Source organism: Maylandia zebra, linkage group LG6, assembly GCF_041146795.1.
Source record: "Maylandia zebra isolate NMK-2024a linkage group LG6, Mzebra_GT3a, whole genome shotgun sequence".
Lineage (NCBI taxonomy): Eukaryota > Metazoa > Chordata > Actinopteri > Cichliformes > Cichlidae > Maylandia > Maylandia zebra.
Genome location: NC_135172.1, coordinates 29,349,660 through 29,377,599, shown reverse-complemented (window position 1 = coordinate 29,377,599; position 27,940 = coordinate 29,349,660). Strand labels below are relative to the sequence as shown.

General features: G+C 40.3%; 1 protein-coding gene and 1 long non-coding RNA gene across 2 annotated transcripts; one reads left to right on the top strand and one right to left on the bottom strand.

The window, feature by feature from the left end:
* Positions 1-3,494: 3,494 nt before the first annotated feature.
* On the bottom strand, positions 3,495-5,558 carry LOC143419193 (uncharacterized). The gene is made up of 4 exons (XR_013099169.1): positions 5,518-5,558; positions 4,131-4,256; positions 3,881-4,014; positions 3,495-3,774 (listed from the first exon to the last, which is right to left on the bottom strand). It is a non-coding gene; the product is annotated as an uncharacterized LOC143419193 (long non-coding RNA).
* A 12,205-nt stretch (positions 5,559-17,763) lies between these two features.
* Positions 17,764-25,233, top strand: LOC112435051 (ubiquitin carboxyl-terminal hydrolase 12-like). The gene is made up of 19 exons (XM_076885050.1): positions 17,764-18,003; positions 18,103-19,868; positions 20,067-20,122; positions 20,406-20,475; positions 20,585-20,668; positions 21,157-21,212; positions 21,532-21,622; positions 21,708-21,770; positions 21,880-21,980; positions 22,104-22,160; positions 22,261-22,392; positions 22,485-22,608; positions 22,695-22,846; positions 22,952-23,051; positions 23,192-23,268; positions 23,449-23,557; positions 24,167-24,224; positions 24,394-24,551; positions 24,638-25,233. The coding sequence occupies exons 2-19, from the start codon at positions 19,842-19,844 to the stop codon at positions 24,641-24,643; spliced, it is 1,521 nt and encodes a 506-aa protein (XP_076741165.1). The 5' UTR covers positions 17,764-18,003; positions 18,103-19,841; the 3' UTR covers positions 24,644-25,233.
* The last annotated feature ends 2,707 nt before the right edge of the window (positions 25,234-27,940 follow it).

Sequence of the window (27,940 nt, the reverse complement as noted above, 5' to 3'; positions counted from 1 at the left end):
TGAGTAGGCTGCCCGGCTTCCAGCTGCTGCGGGCGGACAAGACGAGAGACAGCGGTGAGAGGAAAGGAGGGGGGCTGGCGGTGTTTGTTAAAGACGGTTGAGGTATCTCTGGGCACATCGCTGTGAAAGAACAACTCTGCAACACAGACATTGCCGTTAGCATTAGCGTTAGCCGTTAGCATCCGTGGAGGTAGCCTGTGACTCTGTGGTCCGCAGACTGCAAACGCAATCTCCGAGAGCTCTTCTTCTAATATCAGGGGACTTTAATCATGTCTCGCTGGACTCCACACTGCCCACCTTCACCCAGTATGTGACCTGCCCCACCGTAGGCAATAAAACATTGTACTTAATGTATGCCAATGAAAAAGTGGCATACAGTTCATCACCTCCCCCTGCCCAGGGAAGATCCGATCGTAACCGAGTGCGTCTTGTCCCTGTGTGCAGCCCTTACTGTGCAGGGAGCCACTAATCACCCACGCAGTGCAGAGATGGTCCGCGGAGGGCATATAAATAAATAATAAAAACAAGTAAATGACAGTATGCTCTTTCTGAAACAAACGGAGACCTTAACTTTTATCAAAATACCGTTTTACTCAGTTTAAAGTAATACCACTGTATAATAGCCTTCAAATTTAATAATGTTAACAGTATCTCAGGAATATTTTTGCCCTTTCAACATGCATTAAAAAAATAGATATACAGTTTTGAATCAGACCTGTATGTACGTTTTCTCAAAAGTGATGTAAATAATCTCAAGAACCTGAAATAATAGTTTCCCATGTAAACTGGAGATGTCCTTGTCAATGTCATCAGAGTACTCTGGATGTCTTACACGAATTTGAAACATAAAACCAGAGTGGCACATGACAGTGTTGCACATAACATAACTAGTTTATATGACATGAAGTTATAAAAAAAAAAAGAATCCATGTAACATGGTAATGACATCTTTCTGATAACTGTCGGCTGCAGTGTGCATTATCTTGACAAAAGTATAAGATACTGAACCCACTGATATCATGTGGTGGAGGAGCACAAATACCTGGACACCCACATATATACATTTGCTGAACTGGAAGATCAAAACAGAAGCTGTACACAAGCAGTGTATGGGCAGGCTATTTTTTGTGAGCAAGCTTGTGCAGTGCACTTTGATGTGTTCTTCTTGGATCAGGAGAGCAAGCTCTGTGATTGGCTGCACTTCGGAAGCTGTGGTGGAGAGGAAGTGAGTGAACAAACTGCCATGCATCATGGATATTCCTCTCAATCCACCTCACCAGGTACTTCTCTAAAAGTGTGACTCAGGTCTGTTGCCCCAAAGGATACAGGAAATGCACTGATTTCCATGACAGAATTCACAACAACACAGACACAGGTCGGTTCTTTGAAACGGGCGTTTATTACTTGGGCCTTCTCTCCTCGGCTTCACCATCACCAGTACGCCGATACACCATGAGAACTGGTCACAAGCGAACAGTACAAATCAATTAGCAACTTTAGAGTACACATATTAAGTCCAAACACAAATAACAACATTTCTCAAATGACAAATACCTCGTTGGCTGCTTGTCCTGAAAAGAGGTCCTTATGTCCTTGTGTTGCTTTTTCTTTTAGTAAACTTTTAACTTAAAATCGCTTCATGAGAGACATCTGCTCCCTCGCAGTCCATGCAAAGTCTCGTGTACTCTCGTTAAGGGTATTCTCACGAGACACTAGCTCTTACACTTTACACATGTACATTTCAAATAAAGACATTTCAACACAAACTATATATATTCATGATATTATGTAACTTATTATAAATCAGTCATCTACATCATGAAATCCACACAGAACATTTTAACAGCATTTACACCACTACTCAATGGTACATAGTAAACACGTATCATAACTTTTCACATTGTATGTATCCAGTCACCTAGTTATTTTGAAGTCTTTCCACTTGCTGCTATTATGTTTCAGTCATTAATTGAACTGTCTCAGTGATATGTGGAGTCCAGAAAGTATATTAAGCCAGTGATGAGCTCAATACCATGACTCCCTCTGGTGCCACTTAGTGTATTAAACAGTTCTACCACTGGCTCCATCACCATTCCGTCCAGAGTAAATTCAATGTCTGGCACAGTAATCCTCTCAGGCCAGTCGACCAGCAATCCCAGCTCATCTGTACCATGAGCAGCAGCACCACCACCAGAATCTGCACCTGAGCCCTGAGCAGCAGTCGTCTCACTCTCAGTGGCTGTCACACCACCATCAGCTGTCCCACCAATAGTCCCATCAGCAGCAGCTGCTCTGGTCTGAAAGATGTCCTGCATGGCAGTTGAGAATCGGCCCTGTTGCTGGAGGCTGCCTCGGACAAAAATCTGTAATGGGCTCAAGTGTCTCTCTGTCCGCAAGCCATGATTGTTCCACTGTTGAGTGAAGTCTTTCAAATCTCTGTTGATCCTTGGGAGATAGATGTAATGGAGAGCCCAAAGGTGCATTTCATTGTCAATGTCAATGATGCCTTCCTCCTCCAGGTGGTGAAATAAATCACAGTACACATTGGTCATTCCTCGCCACAGATCACCCCAGAGCCTCTCAATTCTCTGATTATGGGTACTCCTTCCTCTTAGGGCACTTCCACGATCAAAGCCTCTGAAAATGTTCATCATCAGGCAGACAGCATTGTTTTCCCCTCCTCTGTCTGTCCGGACCCTCGAGGGTACACCATAGGATACCACGGCTCTGATGAAACTTGATAAAACAGTACTGCTTGTTTGAGGCATGAAGGAAGACCACAAGACGACTGTATCCATCAATAGCCCCATGAATGACTATCCTCCACCTAAAACCGTGGTCCATAAGAAGAAAAATCTTATTTCTGCTTTGTTATTGAAACAATGGAAACACACACTCTTAATTGATTTACATGGCACTATTGCATGTCAAGTTTGTCTGTACGTTGCTTGCGATGTCTGTGTTCTCTCATTTTCCCCTTTAAACATAACCAGTTGTGTTAGAGGACTGCCCATCCCAGGGCCTGGCTCTATTGGATGTGTCTTACTGTTCAACAGTTATATTTGATGTAATGCTGAATTTCACTTTGGTCAAAATAGGTGTTCAACAAATCAGTGTGCTTGGTTACCTTATCAGCTTGTGATTTCCATCAATGTGCCACAATGAGTTTGGACCTGCAACCTGATACGTTCTTCGTTCTGGTCTCCGCAAAACTGCTCTTATGGCAGCTGCTCCAGGATTTATCCGTAGCATGCTTGCTCGAACCCTCCTTCGCTGTACACGTAGTCCACGTACTCGCAGGGAGGCTCTGACAGCCTCAGGACCAATTTGTTCATTGCCAGCGACAATGTCCTGCACATGTTCATCCAGCGCACTGTCAGTCAGTTCCGCATACATTGATGCACGGGTGAAATGATACTGTCTGAAATCAGACAAAAAGAACACGAGTATTTTATCACTGCCATAACAACACACATCATTACTTGACTAGTTAGTGCACATTCAAATATACTAATTTTTACAATTTCACAATACCATTTAATTTGAATAAACAGTGGGTGTGTGTCACAAAAGAACTGAAAGTCACACTGGTTTCAAAAGTCACTGACCGCAGACGTCTTCGAATTGTACGAAGTGAAACATTCAAAATATCAGCCATCTGAGGTGCAGTGAATCCACATGACTTCAGGAATGAAAGCTGTTCCCGAGTGATAAGGTAAAGGGATCTGCCTCTACCTCTGTTGAAAACCACTGGTGCCTGGTATCCAAAAGAGCCTGAAAATATATAAGCGTTTGGTGTATTTGGAAAATAGGTTAAGACAGAGTCATAATTTATTTCACACTTTTGATCAGTCAAGGAATCGACACAATATGTGCTTACCTTGTTGGCCATGCTGAGTAGACAGTTCGACCTCCTGAATCAATTCAGCCAAGTCACGCAGAAGTTGATCTGCTGCAGTTACACTGATCAGTCTTCCTCTTGCCCACCGAAGGCTTCTCTGCATTGTCTCCAACCTCAAAGACATCAAAAAATTACTTCTTAATTCATGTTATATTTTCAGGCCATATTCCCCTTAAACATTTTATGCAAGTTAAAATGTTAAATGTTTTCCATCATGCTTTCATCATACCTCCTTAACGCTAACTGTAGCACATCTGGCCCAACATCGTCCATCAGCAGCCGCCGTGTACAGTCATTATGAATGTTCTTGCACCTTGAGATGAAAATCCTCCAGGCCATACTTTGTACTGTGATTCTACAAAGACAAAAATTTAAATTATTGCTTTCAACAGGTTTATATATTTAAATAAATCAAAAAATTTCATGTTAGTCTTCTGAAAATTGTGACTGAGCACTTCTGGAAACACTATGTCATCACTAAGTATTGGGACTGTGAACAGTTACAGAATGCATCTGAAATAAATGTCACATTCTAACAGGTTATAGTTCTGTTAATAGAGCTTTTGAATCTACGTTTCATACATATTCCTATCTTTAATAGCAGTATGTCAACGATGTCAACCAATATTTTCATATTTCAAACACACACCCAAGTTAAAAATTTGAATCTCCGCATCTTCTACTCAGCATATCTGAAAAATCATTTTTGATAATGTTCCAATTCCATTGTCAAATGTTCCCATCCATGTTATTCATCTTTGTTTATTTTAAATGCTGTCATTTGTTTGTTTTTTTCCAACTAATTACCAAAATGAACATGGTCTACATTGTTTTGCTCACTTAAATAAAACGACATTTTTGTATTGTACCCTGGGTTCATGAAGACCATGCTGTCTTTTAACTTTATTATTTATTTTCTGCATATACTGACTGTTCTTTATTCATTTCTTTACTTTCTCCTCTCTTCTTCTTCTTCAGTCAAGTTTAACGGCAGCTTGCATCCACTTTCTCCTCTCAATTCCGCTGAGATTAATTCCCGCTCTACTGTACAAGACTTGTGAATGGTTACCTGGAGGGATGTACCACTGTGAGAGGGGTGATACGGAACAGTCCAGGTGATCGCTGCTTTAATTTACCGGTCAGATATACCTAAATTGCACGTCGACATAGCTAGTGAACTGTAACTAGACCATAAATCAGTGATAACAAAAGAACATTCAATCTACTTTCTCCGGTACTTTATAGAAAAAATCAACATCAATTCAATGTCGTCTTGCTATCTGGGGTGGCAGTGCAGTACCGTGTAGCCTAATCCGGCTAATGTAACAAGTGATATAAAACCGTATTTTAAATAATATAAAGTGGCTAAACGGAGTACCATATTAAAGACCTTATTAACATGCCTCACCTAAAATGGCATGTTGGCAACATTCCTAACGGACAAAGGTTAGCATGACTTGTCTGTGAAGGTTCTCAGCATGACTTTTTTTCCGCCTACTACAATACAAAGCTAACATATAACATGTGCTTAAAAGGACAAAGCAATGTTTTTGAATCATCGCTTCGCTTTTAGTTAGCAAAGTCGAACAATAATTGAGATTAACTAGGGTACTTACGGTGTTTTTTGTTGGCGCAGAGATTTCGCATGCATTCATCTGTATGTAGTTTGTCGCACATAGCTTGATTGAGACAACACAAATATGAGGTTGACTGTGATTGGTTAACACAAATTCTGATCACAGGTTGTGGTAAGGGGTGGATTAAAAAAAACCACAACCTTCAGTCTTGCTGATCCAATCACAAACAATGTACCTTCTCCCGCCGTACTTTGAATTTTAGGGATGCTATATATATATATCTGCCCAGCCTTTTGGCGAACTTTTTGTGGACAGTCATGTCCGAACGGAGCGCTGCATTTCGACGGAGAGTCACTGATATCAGAGACAGAATGAATGCCCAATTTAACCGGCTACTGAATCAAGATGACAGTGAAGAGGGGACATCTCTTCTACAAAGGTGAAATGCTTTGGTGGTGGTTACTCTATTGGCAAGCTTTTAGCTTTGCGCCTTTTTTGTTTTTGCAAAAGGAAATAACTTTTACATTTTTAAATAATAAATGGCTCGTTTACTAATTATCTGTTACAATTCAACAACAAATTCTGTAATCATAAATGTCTATCCTAGATTGACGACTTCAAATGACAGTCATTTTAATCCCTGTTATGTGCATTTATGCATAAAGATTTTAGTTTATAAATGTAGCATATCCCATATTTTCAGGGAGCATTTAATTTGCGAGACAATCGAAAAATGCATGCAATAAACACCGATGTGTTGAACACTCATTCCTTACTCTGAGTGTGTTGGGTGGTTTTGTTTTTTTTTCCTTTTTTTTTCTTGGGGGGGGGGGGGGGGGGGGGTGTCTCTGTCATTAGTTTGACTAAAATTATCTCATGGTCTAATGATAGCTTTGGAGTTTTCCGCCAACAGCACGGAGGTGGGCCAGTGCGCAGACCAAGAGGCGGGAGAACCAGACATCGCCAGTTAACGTTTAAGGTGTCAGTACTAAGGAATCCCACACTGACACACTACCGATCTCATAGGGGTAATCAATATTTATATTAATAATAATTATTTGGAGTGATGGGTTTGAAAAATGAGAATTACATCATGGTGTCAGTTGTTTACAAATTGTAGAATTTGGCATTAGATTTTTAGCACCTTTGTAATCTTTATTTCCTTGCACCAATAAGTTGATGTTGAGACACTACAATGTGACAATTTACCCTTTTCCGTTTTTAGGGAAAGCTAATTTGGTTTAAATTTGATTACAGATGCCACTCCTGCTACTCGGGTGGTCGTTCCTGTAAACCTAAATGCAGCTGAATTCAGGCAGGCACTACGGAACAATATTGCAGACATACCCTTGCAGTTCGATCTATGCAAAGTGAATGGTCAGCGGCTCATTCTTCCTCTTTTTTTTTCTTTTTTTTTTTTTTTTTGTGTCCCGTTTGGATCTATAGCCATCAGAATTGTTGTCTTAAGGCCAAGAAAGATGCCAAGCGGATTTATTTTACCAAGTGGATCATCATGGCCTTGCCATATTGGTCCATTTGATTGACCTTTATTATAATTATGAATTTATTTTATTTTCAGTTGCAAACGGGACAGACATAACTGTGGGATAGGACAGGGGGAAAGAATGAAAGAAAGAGGGGGAGAGAAAGAAAGAAAACCAAAGGGGAGAAGAGACGGTGAGAAGGGGGGGAAGAGAGAAAAAAAACAAAACAAAAAACTCCTGGGTCACCTGTATGGAGAAAAAAAAAACAGAGGAGACAGCAAACAACAAAGAGCAACATAATAATAGAAAAAAAAAAGCACCATCACAATAAACTAGCTAGCAGTTATGGAACGCCAGGACTGCCATAATGAATTAATTAAATACACCATTAAATAATTAATTAAATGTGGCAATAATTAATTAAAATTGGAATTAATTAATTAAATAAATAGTTATGACACATGTAATTAATTAATTATTGACACATTTAATTAATTATTGACACATTTAATTAATTATTTAATGATATATTTATTTATTTCATTTTGGCAGTCCTGACGCCTGGCTCTCGTCATGAAATAATTTTATCTGTCAGCCTCACCCATCAAACTCAGGGGGCGGGGTTAACGCTGCCCATGCAGCTTCTCTAACATTTGATTGGTTGCCGTGCAAAGTAAGTCAAAACAGGTCGATCCTAGAAAATCGATTGCTTGTGTAGACTTGGGGCAGCCAGTTATCCCAGAATGCAGATCAAATCACAAGCAGCAATGGTGGTGGTGTAGTTTTAAAATACCCCGTTTTTCTGTCACCAGCTACACTTTTAACAGTGTTTTAGCCGCGAATGTCGCGACGTATGTCTGGTCAGGTTGTCAACATAGAACATGTTTGCAAAAGTGCTCAGATGTTTTCAGAGATTTCACTAGCTCTGCTAACAGTTAGCATGCAGAGTGCACCGAGGGGGTTACGTTAACCGGTTTGTTTACATATTCCACTCTCCGTGTTCCACATGTTGCATTCGCAGATTCTCATTTTCACCGAATGATCGTCTCTTTCCGCCTGGTCTTGTGTCTCTGTGCTTCTGTAACATAAAGAACGAGCTGACATTTTTCTCACGAAACCAGCGATCAGCTCAACAGACCCTCAGTTTACCTGCATGCATCCTCCTCCTCATCTGTCAGCTGTTTAACACCTGCTGCTAATTCAAGAAACACGCCTAGTTACCTGGTGATAGTCACAGTTTAACTGGGCAGCCGGTGCTCGATATAACGCAATGTCAGCGCATTTTTCTGCACAAGATAAGTAAATATAGTGTTTTCCCCGAGCGCAGAGCTGCTGGAGCTCGTTTCCTTACAGAGCACTTTATAGGCGAACAGCTTTATCAGCGGCTGATGTCCAATCACCGGCACACAGCTTTCAAACCTCAGCTGAGTTTTAGCTCTCAGTGGTTAAACGCTGGACTTCATTCACTCAGGTTCTGTCTGTCGGGTCACGTTTACTTCGCTGTTTTATTTACAACTGAGCAAATCGGTTTGGCTGAGGTTAAAGTTACGTTTCATAACTGCATAGTTTCACAGACGTTTAATGGTTCACTGGCACATGTGTTAGACTGAACTATCATCTAAATATCATCTGTTTTTTAATAGTTATTCAACTGTATTCTAAGCACCAGCTGTCTGTTAGAATGTGATTTTTTTTCTCTCTCTGTTGGCAGAGGTATAAAAATGCGCAGGAAAATCTGACATGCATGGCAAACTTCACCGACGATATTTAGGGAGGAATAAACACACATCAAACATAAATGAACCATTTGCCTGTCTCCATAATTGAGAGAATTTTCTCTTCTTATGTCAACACTCTCTCTCTTTTTTTTTTGCTTTTTTTTTGCTTTTTCGGTCATGTTATGTTTACCTGTCAAAGGCTTGTTACAAACTATGAAACACATTGTGCAGACTTCTGGATGTTAGAAGAAAACTAATGCTGCTCATGAATGAGACTAAAGGCAGGAAGGTGTCCTTTAAAACTAAACATGTTAATAGGACCTCCCTGTTTATATCATAGTTTATGATATAGCACGTGTATTTCAGTAATAGCCTGCTGAGGCCACTATACGTGCTGGCCTCATATCAAATGTGAAGGCAGACTGAGTCTATGTTTGACGTTTTTTATATCTAATCTTCCTTTTCAAACATTTAAACAGCAGCGAGTCTGCAGCTGAGGGAATACAAATTCAAATTGTCGGAACAGGTTTGCTCGTTTCTTGGATTCATTTGGTGATTTATTAAATGTATAACTGTTATTCTAATCTGCTGCTGAGTCTCTTACACTTTTCTTTATGCTGTATATTTTCACGTCTCTGGAATAGTTGGCAGTTAGATAGTCAGCTGGGAAACTTTGTGTTAACTCATGGAGCTGAGGATATCGTGGATATGCTGACCTCGCTGCGTGGTGTACAGAGCGAGGTCAGCATGATTAATATTCACAATAAAAATATTAGCCGAACATCATGAAGTCTGTATGTGTTTCATAGTGTCGAACAACCTTTGTACAGTTAAAGCCAGCAGTTACTACATGACGGAAACACCAACGTTATCTCTTTTATGTGTTTATACACAGGTCACGCTGATTACTGAACAAAAACCCAAAGATCAGATGTTAAACAGATTTATTTGCTCTCTCTCCTCCTTAAACATGTTTTTAATGTTAGTTATAATTCAGAATTGGCGACTGAAACACGTAGGACACATAAGAACATCAGGAAATAAAACATCGATAAATATAACCTCAGTAAAAGAAGTCAGCGGGGGTTACTACAGCTGTGTACCGGGGCCTGCGCTTTGTCGGTGGGATTGCTTGCGAGGCGAGCGGGTCTATCCCACGCTTTGCCGTGAGACTGGGCAGACATCTCCGAAATCATCGAAACACTTTTGCAAAGAGGCTGTATCTTGACAAACCGACCAGACACATGAAGATTAAACCACTACATTCTCGGCTAAAAAAATATTAAAACGGTATTTGGTAACACACAAACAGGGTTTTTCAAAGCTCAGTTCTGTTAGCTTCCACATGCCGGTTGTTGTGTGCTAGAAACAATGGCCACCAGGCCAAAGCAATGGTTTTGACTCGATCAGCGTTAACCCCGCCCCCTGAGTTTGATGGGTGAGGCTGACAGATAAAATTATTTCATGATGAGAGCCAGGCGTCAGGACTGCCAAAATGAAATAAATAAATATATCATTAAATAATTAATTAAATGTGTCAATAATTAATTAAAATGTGAAATACATAAGTAATTAATTAAATGTGTCAATAATTAATTAATTAAATGTGTCAATAATTAATTAAAATGTGAAATACATAAATAATTAATTAAATGTGTCAATAATTAATTAATTACATGTGTCATAACTATTTATTTAATTAATTAATTCCAATTTTAATTAATTATTGCCACATTTAATTAATTATTTAATGGTGTATTTAATTAATTCATTATGGCAGTCCTGGCGTTCCATAAGCAGTAGATATCAATAGTTACTAAATAATAAACGATATTGTGCAACACGCAAGATGGACAGCGCACAATGTGCCAAGGCACTTGGCACTAATTTGTTGTTATTATTATTAATATTATTATTAATTTATTTGTAAAATAAATTAAATTTAAAAAAACAAAGAAATTATTTGATTCTTTATGTTATTTTGTTTTATTAAAATCAAAATAACAACAAAACAAAAATAACTAATAAAAAAAATATTAAAAGTATTCAGCAGTGTTTTGTGAAATTTGTAATGAGCCTTAGTTAAGTTGATGTCACAGAAGTTTCTGAATCATTTAGATTGTTCAACAAACTGATTCACTCAGGTAAAGATGGTAAGCTGGAGCAATGGTACGCTTGGAGTTCAGTTTAAGTTTTCAGACAAACATTCACTCGATCAGTTGCAGCTTCTGCTTTTAAATAAATGATTTAGCTGCAAATGTTTAGCTGCAGGTAGCAAAGTCCAAAAGTGACAACATTTCCACTGCAGTCTCTCCAGAAATGGCTTATAAACTTTTGACCAAATTAGACATTTATCCTTGGATCATTGACAACCCTGTAGGGTGAAAATCTTTAATTGTACCTTTTATAACATTTTAACAAGTTACTGTCTCCTGCTGCATGTTTCCTGTTTTGGCTGAACTTCATCAGCAAAGCCCTCAAAGCAGCATATGAAAGAAAGTCATCTTTCATTGTTGTCTCCAGCGTGTTAAAAGAGAGATCGAGCTCAGTGATGAGTTTTGAAGCAGCTGCAGGGACTTCTCGAAGGTTTTGGCTCAAACAGTCGCAGGATGTTGTTCACAGTGGTGACACTGTTGACTGGTGATTGACAAGCACTGAGATACTAACATGACAAACACAAGAAACATCATGACTTATTCTCCTGAGTGCCTGCAAAACACAAACACAAAATCAAACTCAAAGCTTTTCTCTCAGGTGCTGGTGTGGCACAATCTAATGATAAGAAAGGTCATGCTTACAGCTTTTGGAGCACAGCTGCACAAAATAACAGCTTTTGGAGCACAAAATGCATTACAGGTAAACCCAGTACCCAAACATGTTAACAAGGATAAAGAAAAAACCTGAAACAAAAGCAGGTAGTGTGGTGATTTATGTTGTGAGGATGCTTTCACTCCCATCAAAGTCGCCCAGTGTTGAGAACCCAAATGAGCCCAAAAACCTCAAGTGGCTGCAACCAACAGCGAACGTCAAGAAGTGGATACTTGCATGTTGAGCCAGAAACATGCAGAAAACCCAAAAGAGGCAAGACAGCACACCTTGGTGCCACTCAGGCAGTACGAACACCTGGAAAGAGGAGCCCACAGTTCAGACCCAAGGACACTGGTAAGGACACCAGCCAGCCAGTTATAAGTCTAGTTTTAATTTTCATTTTAGTTAGTGTTATGGCCTGTCTAAGGGTGGCCAGACCATAATATAAGGGTGATCCACCCCTGTCTGACCCCAAGCAGCACATCACACAACCAGTACAATTTTGATGGTGATTTTTTTTCACAGTGATTGAATTCTAACAAAGGAAAGGAGCGAACTACAGCTTCGGGGTGGACCCCAAAACAACAAACAAAAGGGACCGTATCTAAAGGATGTACAAAACTTATTTATGAAAAGAATAAAACCAAATAACAATGTCTTATCTCCCTAACTAACAAAAACATGAGAAAAGGGTAATCGAATAGAGTGAACTATAGACTGTATAAAAGATAGGACCATTGCAACTTTACTGCAGCACTTCACCCTTTCACATAGTCCCAGCTCTTCTCTGTCATGTTTTATGGTGCTGCAAATGTCTTCAGTTGGTGAAAGGTCTGGGCTGCTGGTGTCTTGTTGTGCTTGCTATGCATCCCTGACTCGTTTCTTCTTTCTTTTTTTTTTTTTTTTTTTTAATGTATTTATTTATGCAAGTTTCAAAATTTTTTTACACATTCACAAACAGCGGGACAGAAGAACACAGACAATAAAGACAATAACAACCAAAAAAAACAAACAAACAAACAAAAAAAAACAGAGCAACAAACCACACAACAGGGTACAAGGCCAGCACTTATTAAAAACAGCAGAGAAGCAAACAAAGCAACTGGTATACATGTCAAACAACTCACAATCTAGTGAGTCCAATCCACAAGATCAAATCCAAAGATCGCTAGGAGGAGCTGATAACAATCATGCAAAAACAGTTATGGGCAACAGCTCAGAATGAAAGCAGTTAAAACAATGTGGTCAGGACCCAGGGCGTGGACTGTCCTTCTTAATGTGGTCTATAAAGGGCCCCCATATCTTCCTGAACTTCTCCATGGAATCAGACGTAGAGAACCGAATTTCTTCCAGGTATAGACAGGAGACCATCTCCTCGAGCCACCTCTTGAAGCAGGGAGGGGAGGCAGATTTCCACTCCCCCAGAATCAAACGTTTGGCAATCACCATACCAAACATGAGGGCCTGTTGAACAGCAAAGGGAAGTGCCAAGGAGTCGCCGGAGCAGCCCAGGATCACCATAAGACAGTCAGGATACAGTTGCCTATCATAAACAGTGCTATAGAAACTAAAAATACTAGTCCAAAAGGCTGTAAGCGTAGAACAGGACCAAAAAAGATGCCCAAGAGTACCGTCCACAAGTTTACATTTATCACATTTGGGGGAAACGTTAGGAAAAATCTTGTTCAATTTGGTTTTGGAATAGTGCAGTCTATGGACAACCTTAAATTGAATTAACTGAAGCCGGGCGTTAACAGAGCATAGTTTTATCCGACTTAACACTTCAGCCCATAGATCGTCAGAGATAACCAAACCAGTGTCCCTTGTCCAAGCCTCTTTAATATGGCAAGAGGGGGCTGCCGAAGAAAAAAGGTTGACAAGCCGAGAAATTAAGTGTTTTGAGGTGGGAGGTTCGTTCATCATATTGTAAAAGACATGCTGTATGGGGATGGTATCTAAATTTGAGAATGCTTGCTTGACATAATTCCTAATTTGTAAGTACCGAAAAAAATGACTTGTAGGGAGATTGTACTTTGTCTGAAGCTGAGCAAAAGAGGCAAAATGATTGTCAATATAAAGATCCTTTATAGCAATTAACCCTTTGACAGGCCATTGTTTGAAAGCAGCATCCATTGTACTAGGCGTAAAGCTAGGATTGTGGCAGATCGGGGCAAAAGTTGACACTACCGGGAGGTTCAAGATTCTCTTAATTTGATTCAATATTTTTACGGAGTTGCAAAGAATAAAGTCATCACATGCACTTTTAATAACCGATTTTGAAAATAAGATAGCTGGCAAGGATGCTCCAGTGTGCTCGATAGCAGTGCTAAGCTCCAATTCGAGCCATTTAGGGCTGGACCTGCATCCCACAGCATCACCAACTATAGGCAGATTCCAGAAGACCCAGGCTCTGGCATTACAGGCCCAGTAATAATGTCTGAAAACTGGAAGGCCCAGACCACCCTCGTCCGAGGGCTTTTGCAAGTGAGACTTCGAGATGCGGGGGGGCTTGTAGGCCCAAACGAAAGGCATGATAATGGCATCCAACGCTTTGAAAAAGGAAGACCTGAGAAAAATAGGAACGTTCTGGAATAGGTACATGAATTTAGGGAGCACAACCATTTTGATTATATTGATACGGCCAATCATTGAAAGTGGGAGAAGTTTCCACCTATCTATCATACACTTGAGCTCATCAGTTAGAACCGAATAATTAAGCCTGAAGAGGAGTTTTGAGTTCCTAGGGATGTTAATACCCAGGTATGAAAAGTAATCCTGGGAGACCTTAAAGGGCAAACTAGACAGGAAATCAGGGCCCAGACCAGACGACAGCGGCATAAGAACAGACTTCTTCCAATTTATGGTGAACCCTGATAGGTGGCCAAAGCTGTCAATCAGCTTAAGAAGTGGAGGAAGGGAGATCTTTAAATCTGAAAGAGCCAATATGATATCATCTGCATACAGACCGATGGTGTACTCTGACGTGCCACAATTTATACCAGAGATATGGGAATTGGCTCTGATGGCAATGGCCAACGGCTCAAGAGCTAAAGCAAAAAGCATTGGAGAGAGGCAACAACCCTGCCTTGTCCCACGGTGTAAGAGGAACGGGAGCGACCTCTCATGGTTGGTAAGGACCGAGGAACGAGGGCAAGCGTAAAGCAACTTAATCATATTCAAAAAATTCGACCCAAAACCAAATTTTTCAAGAGTAGCAAACAAATAACTCCATTCCACTTGGTCGAAAGCCTGCTGGGCATCGAGTGAAATCACCGCAGAATTGGGCAGTGTCGTTGAGTACATCGCATTTAAGAGACATCTAGTATTAGAAAAAGAGAATCTATTGGGGATAAAACCCGATTGGTCAGGATGAATTATAGAGCCTATGTGCTTATTTAACCGGTTGGTTAGGACTTTAGCAATTATCTTTTGGTCTGAGTTGAGAAGACTTAGGGGACGATAGGAAGAAACATTAGTTTCGTCTCTGTCTTTTTTCAGGAGGAGACATATATGGGCATCGTAGAAAGAATGAGGGAATGAGCCGTTTAACACTGCGCAATTTACCATCCGAAGTAGCAGGGGAGCGATAACGTCAATATGTGTCTTATAAAGCTCTATCCCGAAACCGTCCGGACCACATGCTTTTCCATTAGGAAAGGAGCAGATTGCATTTCTAATTTCCTCCAGCGTAAAGTCTGCATCGAGTAAGCCCCGTGCAGCCTCAGGAAGAGTCGGGATGTCTAAAGCATTAAGAAAATTAGTGATTTCAGCAACTGTGGCCGTAGTACTAGATGTGTATAACTGACAATAAAAACTGCGAAATCTGTCATTTATCTGCTTGTGATCGGACAGCAACTGGCCAGTTGCAGAGAGAATTCTGTGTATCGCCCTTTCAGCTTGAATGCCCTTCAGCTGTCTGGAAAGCACCTTGTCAGCCTTTTCACCAAGCTCAAAATGCTTCTGTTTTAATCGACGAATACAATTCATGACCTGCTCCCCCAACATGTGGTTGTAGTCATATTTCAATTTGAGAATGGTATTAAGTGTGTCAGCAGCCCCGGTATCGCGATACTTCTCCTCCAACACAGACAGCTCTGCCTCAATATTAGTACGCAGCCTGAGTTTGTCCCTCTTCTGAGAAGCTTGATAAGCAATAATATGGCCTCTAATAACGACTTTAAAGGACTCCCACAAAACAGAGTCTGAAACTACACCATTATCATTAAATTGTAAAAATTCTGCGATTTTAGTAGATAGGTAAACCGTAAAAGAGTCATTTAGATATAAAGAGGGGTTAAATTTCCAATTGTATTGGGGGGTATATAGGTTGAAGTCAATTACCGTTGAGAGAGGTGCGTGGTCCGAAACTAAAATACTGTGATAAGTGGAACTAACCACTTTCGAAATAAGCCTGGAATCAATAAGAAAATAGTCAATTCTACTGAAGCTGCCATGGACAGGGGAGAAGAAAGAGTATTGCTTTTCTAACGGATGCTGGTGCCTCCAAATGTCAACCAAGTCCAAAGATTTAGTAAGAGTATTGAGTACAGAAACAGCTCTCAAGGTTGGGGCCAGGGACGCAGAAGACCTATCCAACAATGGATCGAAATAACAATTAAAATCACCACCGATAATGATATTATGGTCATTGTATTGTGAGACAAGATTGAATATTTTACTAAAGAAGTCAGGGTTGTCAAAATTAGGGGCATAGATGTTCAAGAGGACTACAGGGGTGGAGTTGACTGTACCTGTAACAAGTATGAACCTCCCACCTGGATCACATATCTGAGTTTTGAATATAAAAGGAATAGTTCTGCGAACAAGAATGGCAACCCCTCTCGCCCTGGAAGAAAAGGCGGACTGGTACACCTGTGACACCCATACCGATCTTAATCGCCTCTGCTCTGAAGGTTGGATATGGACTCGTTTCTTCTTTCTGCATCAAGTAAGGAATGTAGTGAAAGTTCCCAAGAGGTTAAAAACACCACTGAAAAAATGCCATCAGACCTGAGTTGGGACACTTGGATTATGGAGCTTCTGGACCAAGAGAGTGGATGGGAGCATGTGTTTAATAAGTAAGAGAATAACGTCCCCCAAAATGTTTAAATTTCAAAGCTCATGCATACATTAGTGATGGGCAGATGAAGCACTGAAGCTTTTCATCCAATTGGTTCACCCCAGCGCAAAGCTTCTTGAAGCTTTATTTGCTCTAGTAGGACACCTACTGGACGTAAAAATATTAGTTGGCATGAATTTGAAGAGTGTGGCCTTTTGCACACAGCCTGTAAATGTCAACAACAAAAGGAGTGTGTAAAACATGTATATTGTAGTGATGCAGTATACTGTGTATATTTATACTGGCAGTATGGAAAATGATTATTTGGAAATGCTTAAAATGGAAATGATCATTTACTGTGAGGTGAGGTGTGGTTGGGGTGTGGACAGTGGTTGTGCTTTTGTAACGTTGAGGTATGGACAGCTACACACTGAGGCGTCAGTCCTGCCCATATTTTATTCAGTAAAAACTAAATTTTCACTGCTTTTATGACCTTTTTAGTGGGGAGAACATAGCTAGGATTTAATGATTTAACAAATCTTATAAATCCTTTGTCCTCCACAATGCTAAATGGCTGGGAGTCCTCAATCACCATGCTAACCAGGTTTTCATCTATTTGAGATTGTTCTCCTGAGGAAAGACAATAAAAACAAAGCACAAATATAAATATCACACACGTAACTTATTACAGTTGTATAATATTGTTATATCATTTAGTAACATTACGGCATGCTATTATTATCATGGCATTTGATGGCTCACCTGGTCTTGCTCAACAATCGCTGTTCCCCTTATTCTCATGCAAAGCTCTGTAGTGCCTAAGCATGGATGAGGTGTTGTTGTTATATCCCAGCTCCCTGGCACATAGCAAACACTTCACCTTGTACAAAAGTAAATACAGCTTAACATAAATTGTATTGCACCATCAGTATTATGAAAATACATCTTCTGTAGAAATACCTTGTTGGGAGGAATAAGATCAAAATGTTCCCACACAGGGGAGGACATCCTCCTCTTCTTAGCTGGCTCCATTCTCTCCTGAGTTTCTCTCCTCACTCTCATAAACCTCCAAACTGCCTCCCAGCTGTCTCCAACTCTCACTAACCGCAGCTCTCCATCAAACACCCACATTTTGATTGAAGTCTGAGGGGTTTGTATCGCTGTCACATCTCGCGCCAAAGTTCGAACCACTTCATGAACCAGTCACGTGGTACAGCCGGGCAGCGAGGCTTCGGACGTCATCATTTTCAGCTCCTCCCATAAATGAAGCAAGCCTCGATACGTGCATCGCGGAAACGCCCCCTCCATTACTCGACACATCACTAGCATACATGCACATCTAGTGCTCAGCGTCTAATTGTGTGTTTGTGTTTTTACCTTTTTGCAGTAGCGTAGTGAAACATTTGGGCGGTGGATAAATAATGGAAAATAAAATTCAGACTAGAGACGGCTTCAGGTGAGTACACGTGGTGCACAAGGACCAAAGCTCACCTTCTCAACCTGGACAAAATGAATTATTTTACACTGATACTGTAAACTTTTGTTTGTGTGTCAGGTTTCCATACATCGGAAACAGCTGCTGCATCTGTAATTCTGTCCATCCTGAGGAGAGTCCACACTCTACATCAGATCCTTGGCTCACCTATAATGATGCACAGGTGCTGCACACAACTGGATCTGCAGCTTGTGAGGAACAGCAGCATATACGAAGGGGATAAATAGAATAAATAGGAATAAAAAATAAAAATACAAGTGAATTGCACATTTCAAGTATTGAGTCTATTGCACTGTTGACTATTTACAAAAGTATTGCACAAAAGGTATTGCACAGTGAGGTGAAGAGGCACTACAGCTTAGTTGTTCCCCCTCCTTTGTCCTCCTGTTTCCCCTCCCTCTCCCCTCCAGAGAGGAGTTAAACAGTCTGATGGCGTGTGGGACAAAGGAGTTTTTAAGTCTGTTAGTTCTTGTCTTTGGGAGAAGCAACCTGTCACTGAACAGACTCTTCTGGTTGTTAATGGCCATGTGCAGAGGATGCCCAGCATTGTTCATAATGTCCATCAGTTTCTTTAATGTCCTTTTCTCTGCCACTGTCACCAGAGTGTCCAGCTTCATGCCGACCACAGAGCTAGCCCTCCTGATCAGTTTCTCCAGCCTGGATGAGTCCTTCTTTGCTGTGCTGCTCCCCCAGCACACCAAAACAAAACAAAAGAGATCGTTGACTTCAGGAGAGCACAGTGGGATCACTGCCCACTTAACATGAATGGATCCTCTGTGGAGGTCGTCAAGAGCACCAGATTTCTTGGTGTCCACCTGGCGGAGAACCACTCCTGCTCCCTCAACACCAGCTCCATAACCAAGAAGGCCCAGCAGCGTCTCTACTTCATGCAGAAGCTGAGGAAAGCCCATCTCCCACCATCCATTCTCACCACCTTTTACAGTGGGACTAATGAGAGCATCCTAAGTAGCTGCATCACTGTCTGGTATGGTAACTGCAGCGTATTGGATCGCAGTACCCTACAACGGATTGTGAGAGCAGCTAAGAAGGTCATTGGAGCCCCTCTCCCCTCCTTATAACACCCGCTTGCTGGAGGACCCCACACAGCCTTCAAACACACTCTTCACCCTGCTGCCTTCTGGAAAGAGGTCCCACAACATCCGGGCCCTCGCTACCAAACTACGGAAAAGTTTCTTCCCACAAGCCGTCAGACCCCTGAACACTCAGTGACTGCACTGGCACACGCACACCTTCACACATGTCACTACCAAGCACTTATCTGCAGTATCTCACACTCATATACATACATACAGACACCAAGTTACTTTTGCACAATACTCAGCATTTTGCACATTTCCATTGTCTTGTGTCTGTTTCGTCCTGTTCTGTCACGTTTTGCACTGTTTTGTCTTGTTTATTTTTGCAATTTATGCACACTGCACTTTATGTAGTCCTGGGTTTGTCCGTATATGTCATATATAGCACCAGGGTCTCGGAGGAACGCTGTCTCGTTTCACTCTGTACAGCACCTCTGCACGTGGTTAAAATGACAATAAAAGCCACTTGACTTGACCTGTTTTGTGTAGCAGTTGCTTGGAGACGAGCACCATACAGTTCAAATGAGCATACATTCCAAAATATGCAAATTTGCCCCATACATCATAATGATGATGTTTGCTGTTCAGGGTATGAACGTTCTATGCTGAAAGTTTATAAATATACAACCTTTGACTGCTTGTTTTCAGTTGAACTTTTGCAAAGCTGAGGAGATTTTGGCTGCGATCACATCAAGTCCAAAGATGTTTAAACTTCTTTTTCACAGAAAGGTAAGTTTGAAGAGACTCGCAGCACATTTCTATGAATATTTTCTTATGGTAAACAAGCATTTTTGAAACTTTTAAGGAAGCTTCTTGGATGATTTCTGTAAAAACTGAATTTTGAATCCAAATGAAGGATTTTGTATTTTCATACCATATACTTTGTTTTATGCCATTACTGATGTTGGTTTTCTTGTTTCTAAACAGAAATCACACAAACAAAACGTGGCAGAGAAGGAAATTCCTTCTACGTCTCATCAGAGGTAAAGAAATGCTGCTGGAGATATTTATAGCAGTGGTTGAGTTGGAGCTCTTTTATTTCCCTTTTATTGGTGTTTTGTATTTACATCTTTTTTACTACTTCTAGTCTTGTCTATAATTTATATTGATTCAGAGATTAGCGTTTGAAAATGTAGAGTGTAAATGTACAAAATACATGATTTTGTTCCATTACAGTTATTAATTTTTATCTGCAATCTCCAGCATGTACTCCTTGTTAAAAATTTGCACTTTGAAAAATAACATTTACACTTTTGTCCTCATCAGCATCCCGGATGCTCCTGTTACTGAAAATGGTCAAAAGAAGAGAAAATGGAGACACCTCTGCTGTTCCTCGGTTTGCTTTTACACAAAACATATGAAATGCACATTCTCTTTAAATTGCACTTGTTAATTTAAAGTGACTTTACTTTTTTAATAAACGTATGTTTGTTCGTCCTCTGCAGCAAACTGACAGCGATGCAGAGGCAGAGAGCAACACTGTGAAGACACAAAAAAAGTGTCGCTGGTTTCTTTTTAAATTCTGGAAGGTATGTTTTATGGAAAGAGTCACTGTCATCAAGCATTTACTCATCACAGTTAAATGAGAAGAATTAAGAGCAATTTAGCACACAGCCATGTCCTCAAATTAAGTTCAAAGATGTTTAAACGTTTTTTTTTCACAGAAAGGTAAGTTCGAAGAGACTTGCAGGATGTTTCTCTAAATATTTTTTATGGTGAATAAGCATTTTTGAAGCTTCATGGATGATTTCTGTAAAAACTGAATTTTGATCAGAACCAAATGAAGGATTTTGTATTTCATAGGACAAACTTTAAAACTCAATTTAAGGCATGAATAAATTGTTTTTATTTTATTTAAAGATATTCCTATATCTGCTTCATGAGCTGACAGCTCACTAAAGTGATAAATAATATGAAATAATACCAAATTCTCTAACTGGACACTTTTCATGGAGAGACCCACTTGGTATGTTTGTTTTATGCCATTACTGATGTTGCTTTTCTTGTTTCTAAACAGAAATTACACAAACAAAACGTGGCAGAGAAGGAAATTCCTTCTACGTCTCATCAGAGGTAAAGAAATGCGCCAGTCTTTAATGCTGCTGGAGATATTTATAGCAGTGGTTTGGTTGGAGCTCTTTTATTTCCCTTTTATTGGCATTTTTCTTCCACCTTGTGTATTTACATCTTTTTTACTCCTTCTAGTCTTGTCTATTATTTATATGGATGCAGAGATTAGCGTTTGAAAATGTAGAGTGTAAATGTATAAAATACATGATTTTGTTCATGTTGGTATTCCATTACAGTTATTCACTTTTATTAGCAATCTGTATTAGCAAAATGTACTCCTTCTTATAAATTTCCACAACATTTACACTTTTGTCCTCATCAGCATCCCGGATGCTTCTGTTGCTGCCACACCAGCTAACCCTGAAAATGGCCAAAAGAAGAGAAAATGGAGACACATCTTCTGCTGTTCCTCGGTTTGCTTTTACACAAAACATATGAAATACACATTCTCTTTAAAATGTACTTTTTAATAAACTTATGTTTGTTCGTCCTCTGCAGCAAACTGACAGCGATGCAGAGGCAGAGAGCAACACTGTGAAGACTCTTTTTAAATCCGGGAAGGTATGTTTTATGGAAAGAGTCACTGTCATCAAGCATTTACTCATCACAGTTAAATGAGAGCAATTAAGAGCAATGAGGCACACAGCTATGTCCTATATATTTATATCAGGTAAGAAGCACCACGGAAACGATCCCAGCAGACCTGAGTTGGGACACTTGGATTATGGAGCTTCTGGACCAAGAGAGTGGATGGGAGCATGTGTTTAACAGGTAAGAGAAAGACGTCCTCCAAAATGTTTCAACTTCAAAGCTCATGCATCCATGCACATACACTGCTCAGCATCCTGACATCTTTCCTAATTTTGTGTTTGTGTTTTTACCTTTTTGGAGCAGTGTAGCATGCGGTGGAGAAATAATAGAAAGTCAAACTGGGACTATAGACTGCTTCGGGTGAGTACACGTGGTGCACAAAGACCAAAGCTCACTTTGTCAAAGTGGAGAAAATGAATTCTTTTACACTGATACTGTAAACGTTGTGCGTGTGTGTCAGGTTTCCAAACATCGGAAACACCTGCTACATGAACTCCTGCCTGCAGAGCCTCCTCAACATTGAGGAGTTCATAAGAGACATCAGGCGTCAGGAGGTTTTGTGGAGCACAGATCCAGAAGCTCAGCTCTTAAGGTGCGCTACGTCAACCTTCTACTTTCTTCAAAAACCTGAAGAACAAAGAGATCTAACAGCAGAAATGTCTGTTTACCCTTTCCTTTCTACAGAAGGCTCATTGATGTCAGGGACTGTCATGAGTCAACAGATTATGGCCTTAAAGATCACCACCTAAGAGCTTTTAAGAAGGCATTCAGCAGTCAAGCTCCCGAATACACCGGCAGTGCACAGAAAGTGCGTCAGCTATTTGGACATTTTGTTTTTTTGCTTTACCTTCTGATTTTGATGTACTGTTTTAAATCTCTCTGCTTTTCTTTCAGGACGCTCATGAATTCCTAACATTGTTCCTCAATGAGGTCAAAAGGCTCGCACCTCACCTGGAGAGGAACGCAGCTCTCCTGGGCCAAAGTTATACCTGCCCAGTAGAAGAGCATCACATTTTTAAAATGGAAAACATGAGGACATGCAAGAGGTAAGCCTGTCTTTCAGAAACGCAGAGCTGGTTGCAATATTTTCATATACCTCTTTTCCACCTACCTGATCTTTACTTTAACTACGTTACTCCTGAAATGTGTAGCTGTGGTCACCAATCATCACAGCACGAGGACTTCACCAGCTTGTCTCTTGACCTTGTTCCAGAGGGGTCTATTATAAACATGTTAGAGACATACTTGAAGGTAAGATCACAAATTCCAATAGAGTTGTAGTGTCAGCGATCTTAACACACCTTTTTTGTTAGTGTTTGTGCGTATGTGTGTGTGCATATGTTGAGATTTCTTTCTACCATAAAGCCTGTTTTCTCTGTGCTGTTGTTCAGGAACAAGAAATAGAATTTCGCTGTGATTGTGGAGGGACGGCCTCAGAACTGAAGTCGTCTTTTGATACACTGCCAAGGTGAGTAAGGTCACATCAGAAGTGATCGACTGACCAGGTTTCCAAACTGTGGTGCATCAAATATCAGAGTTTTTCGAGACAATACTTGAGCAGTCGTTTTCTCCCATCTTCTGTTTGTGTTTGACACTCATTCTTCTTATTTTCTACCTTGTTTGTGTTTTTTTTTTTCTTTTCTGCCAGAGTCCTGATCTTGCATCTGAAGAGGTTTGGCTTTACACAAACCTACAACATTAAGAAGGTGGATGACCCCGTCAGGCTGCAGAGGGACTTGGTGGTGCCATCCAATCAGGTAAAAACAGACTGCAGAACGTCTCAGGCTACGTCCACACTAGCCCTGATAGATTTGAAAACTCCGTGTCCACACTAGTGTTTTCAGTCATTTTCAAATAGTTGTGCGTCTGCATTGAAACGGCCGAAAACGCTTACGTTCCAGTCCTGCGCATGCGCAAAAGTGAGTGAGGATTACAGAATTTGAAGAAAAGCTATCCGGAGCATGTACAAACTGATATTAATCTTTTTTAGGGCTGTCAAAGTTGAGAGCAATCAAAACAACCGCTGTATAATGCACTCGGCTATCTTTGTTTAATTGCTCACATGACTGCATCACATGACTAAAATGCGTCATCGTTTTAGAAAGTCTGCGTTTTCGAGTGTCCACACTGCGACGGGACAACTCCGTTTTGAAATGTGTGCGTTTTCGAGAGCGTTTTCAAGATGCTGTGTTTTTCCTTGAGGAAAACGCCATCTCAGTGTGGACGGGAGGTCAAAGCGGAGAGAAAACGATGTGTTTTCAAACGAAAACGCATTAGTGTGGACGTAGCCTCAGCAAATCAGCTTAATTATGGCTCTGATGTGAGACTTTGTGAAACTAACACTCTTTGGATTTGTTCCTTCTCAGGGTGGTGGCTGTTATAGTCTTGTCAGCATCATCAATCATTATGGAGGCACAGAGTCAGGTAAAACAACAGACTTGTTACAAACAGAAAATGAAAACTTTCTACTTTTCAGTGAAGGACTCACACACAAAAGCTTTTGATGTTCTAAGACGCACTAAGTCAAAATCACTGTTTGCTTGAATCAGCTGACTTCCAGAAGTTGGATTCATTTGTCTTAATGTGATTTCAGGACACTACATCTGTAGTTCTGTCCATCCTGAGGAGAGTCAGCACTCTACATCAGATCGCTGGCTCACCTATAATGACGCACAGGTGCTCCACACAACCGGATGGGCAGCTTGTGAGGAACAGCAGCACTCGGCCTACATGCTGTTTTACAAGAGAAACGTAAGAAGACACAGCATCTCATCCTGAAGTGAGAGAATTTTTAAATGTCCTGTTACCTTGTTAACCAGTTTTGTCTTCATTCTCAGTTCTGAAACAGGAAATGGAAGGAAGGTCATCATCATGCTGAGAAGAAACAACACTCGTCCCAGCCCACCATCGCACACTGGAGGACAAGTACTGGTAAGTATTGCCCTCAGGAGGGAGGGTCCTCCCAGAGAGCCTGGTCCTCCCAAGATTTCTTCCTCCAGGAGGGAGTTTTTTCTTGCCACCGTCGCCCCACATTCACTGGTCTCATCAGCAGGGACATTTTTAACATCCTAAGACCTGAACTCTTTCATGGCATGCATTTTTAATTTCTCTGTGCCATTTGGGTTGATTGGGACCTGATGAATGTGAAAACAAAGACATCAGATTCGGACTATCTTTTTTTTGTTTCTCAAAAAAATGAGATCCACATATGAGGACATTCATTTTAAAGTTCGATTGAACAGGGGCAGTGTAATGTCCTCCCTCATAAGTGGATATCAGGTTTTTGAAGAGCAAAATTTTGTATTTTGGTCTCATAAATGTTATGTCCACATATGTGGACACCAGGTCCTAGGAGGTTAAAACAAAATCTACTAGTAGTGCAGCACTACTAGAGATCGTCCTTTTCTAGACCAGTGTTTGGCTTGCTCTCTGGAACAACAAATTAATGCTGTCAGCGTTAACGTCATTTTAACTAATGACGTTTACGCTGACAGCACTAATTTGTTGTTATTATTATTAATATTATTATTAATTTATTTGTAAAATAAATTAAATTTAAAAAAACAAAGAAATTATTTGATTCTTTATGTTATTTTGTTTTATTAAAATCAAAATAACAACAAAACAAAAATAACTAATAAAAAAAATATTAAAAGTATTCAGCAGTGTTTTGTGAAATTTGTAATGAGCCTTAGTTAAGTTGATGTCACAGAAGTTTCTGAATCATTTAGATTGTTCAACAAACTGATTCACTCAGGTAAAGATGGTAAGCTGGAGCAATGGTACGCTTGGAGTTCAGTTTAAGTTTTCAGACAAACATTCACTCGATCAGTTGCAGCTTCTGCTTTTAAATAAATGATTTAGCTGCAAATGTTTAGCTGCAGGTAGCAAAGTCCAAAAGTGACAACATTTCCACTGCAGTCTCTCCAGAAATGGCTTATAAACTTTTGACCAAATTAGACATTTATCCTTGGATCATTGACAACCCTGTAGGGTGAAAATCTTTAATTGTACCTTTTATAACATTTTAACAAGTTACTGTCTCCTGCTGCATGTTTCCTGTTTTGGCTGAACTTCATCAGCAAAGCCCTCAAAGCAGCATATGAAAGAAAGTCATCTTTCATTGTTGTCTCCAGCGTGTTAAAAGAGAGATCGAGCTCAGTGATGAGTTTTGAAGCAGCTGCAGGGACTTCTCGAAGGTTTTGGCTCAAACAGTCGCAGGATGTTGTTCACAGTGGTGACACTGTTGACTGGGGATTGACAAGCACTGAGATACTAACATGACAAACACAAGAAACATCATGACTTATTCTCCTGAGTGCCTGCAAAACACAAACACAAAATCAAACTCAAAGCTTTTCTCTCAGGTGCTGGTGTGGCACAATCTAATGATAAGAAAGGTCATGCTTACAGCTTTTGGAGCACAGCTGCACAAAATAACAGCTTTTGGAGCACAAAATGCATTACAGGTAAACCCAGTACCCAAACATGTTAACAAGGATAAAGAAAAAACCTGAAACAAAAGCAGGTAGTGTGGTGATTTATGTTGTGAGGATGCTTTCACTCCCATCAAAGTCGCCCAGTGTTGAGAACCCAAATGAGCCCAAAAACCTCAAGTGGCTGCAACCAACAGCGAACGTCAAGAAGTGGATACTTGCATGTTGAGCCAGAAACATGCAGAAAACCCAAAAGAGGCAAGACAGCACACCTTGGTGCCACTCAGGCAGTACGAACACCTGGAAAGAGGAGCCCACAGTTCAGACCCAAGGACACTGGTAAGGACACCAGCCAGCCAGTTATAAGTCTAGTTTTAATTTTCATTTTAGTTAGTGTTATGGCCTGTCTAAGGGTGGCCAGACCATAATATAAGGGTGATCCACCCCTGTCTGACCCCAAGCAGCACATCACACAACCAGTACAATTTTGATGGTGATTTTTTTTCACAGTGATTGAATTCTAACAAAGGAAAGGAGCGAACTACAGCTTCGGGGTGGACCCCAAAACAACAAACAAAAGGGACCGTATCTAAAGGATGTACAAAACTTATTTATGAAAAGAATAAAACCAAATAACAATGTCTTATCTCCCTAACTAACAAAAACATGAGAAAAGGGTAATCGAATAGAGTGAACCATAGACTGTATAAAAGATAGGACCATTGCAACTTTACTGCAGCACTTCACCCTTTCACATAGTCCCAGCTCTTCTCTGTCATGTTTTATGGTGCTGCAAATGTCTTCAGTTGGTGAAAGGTCTGGGCTGCTGGTGTCTTGTTGTGCTTGCTATGCATCCCTGACTCGTTTCTTCTTTCTGCATCAAGTAAGGAATGTAGTGAAAGTTCCCAAGAGGTTAAAAACACCACTGAAAAAATGCCATCAGACCTGAGTTGGGACACTTGGATTATGGAGCTTCTGGACCAAGAGAGTGGATGGGAGCATGTGTTTAACAAGTAAGAGAATAACGTCCCCCAAAATGTCCCTAACTAACAAAAACATGAGAAAAGGGTAATCAAATAAAAAGGCCGTCCACCCCTACATGCTCCTGTATAAAGAAACAAGTAACACAAAGCCTGCTGGTTGAGGTCCATGGCGGTGTCATCTTATATGTTGTCTCCAGGTCAAGCAGACAACATATAAGATGGATAGACAGACAGATTTCAAAATAGCCAGCTGGAATGTTAAGGGGTTGAATAACGGGATTAAGAGGAAGAAAATATTAACATATCTAAAGTTATCAAGAGTTTATATAGCCTTTATTCAAGAAATGCACATGTGCAAGTCAGAAGCCTTAAAACTTAAATGTTCCTGGGTAGGTAAAGTCTTTTACAGTCCTGGAACTGGTAAAAGTAGGGGAGTGTCGGTTCTGATTCATAAAGCAGTTAGCTTTGCTGAAACAAAAGTAATAACAGATAAGGGAGGTAGATTTATATTGGTTTATGGACAACTACTGGACACACCAATAATTTTATGTAATATCTATGCACCTAATGCGGACATACTCGCCTTTTTTCATAACCTGTCACAGTATCTTTTGGAATTAGAAGGTGCACAAATAGTGGTAGGAGGAGATTTTAATCAAATACTGGATCAAGACCTAGATAGATCACTTCCTAGGAGAGGCACAGAGAGTAAATCTGTAGT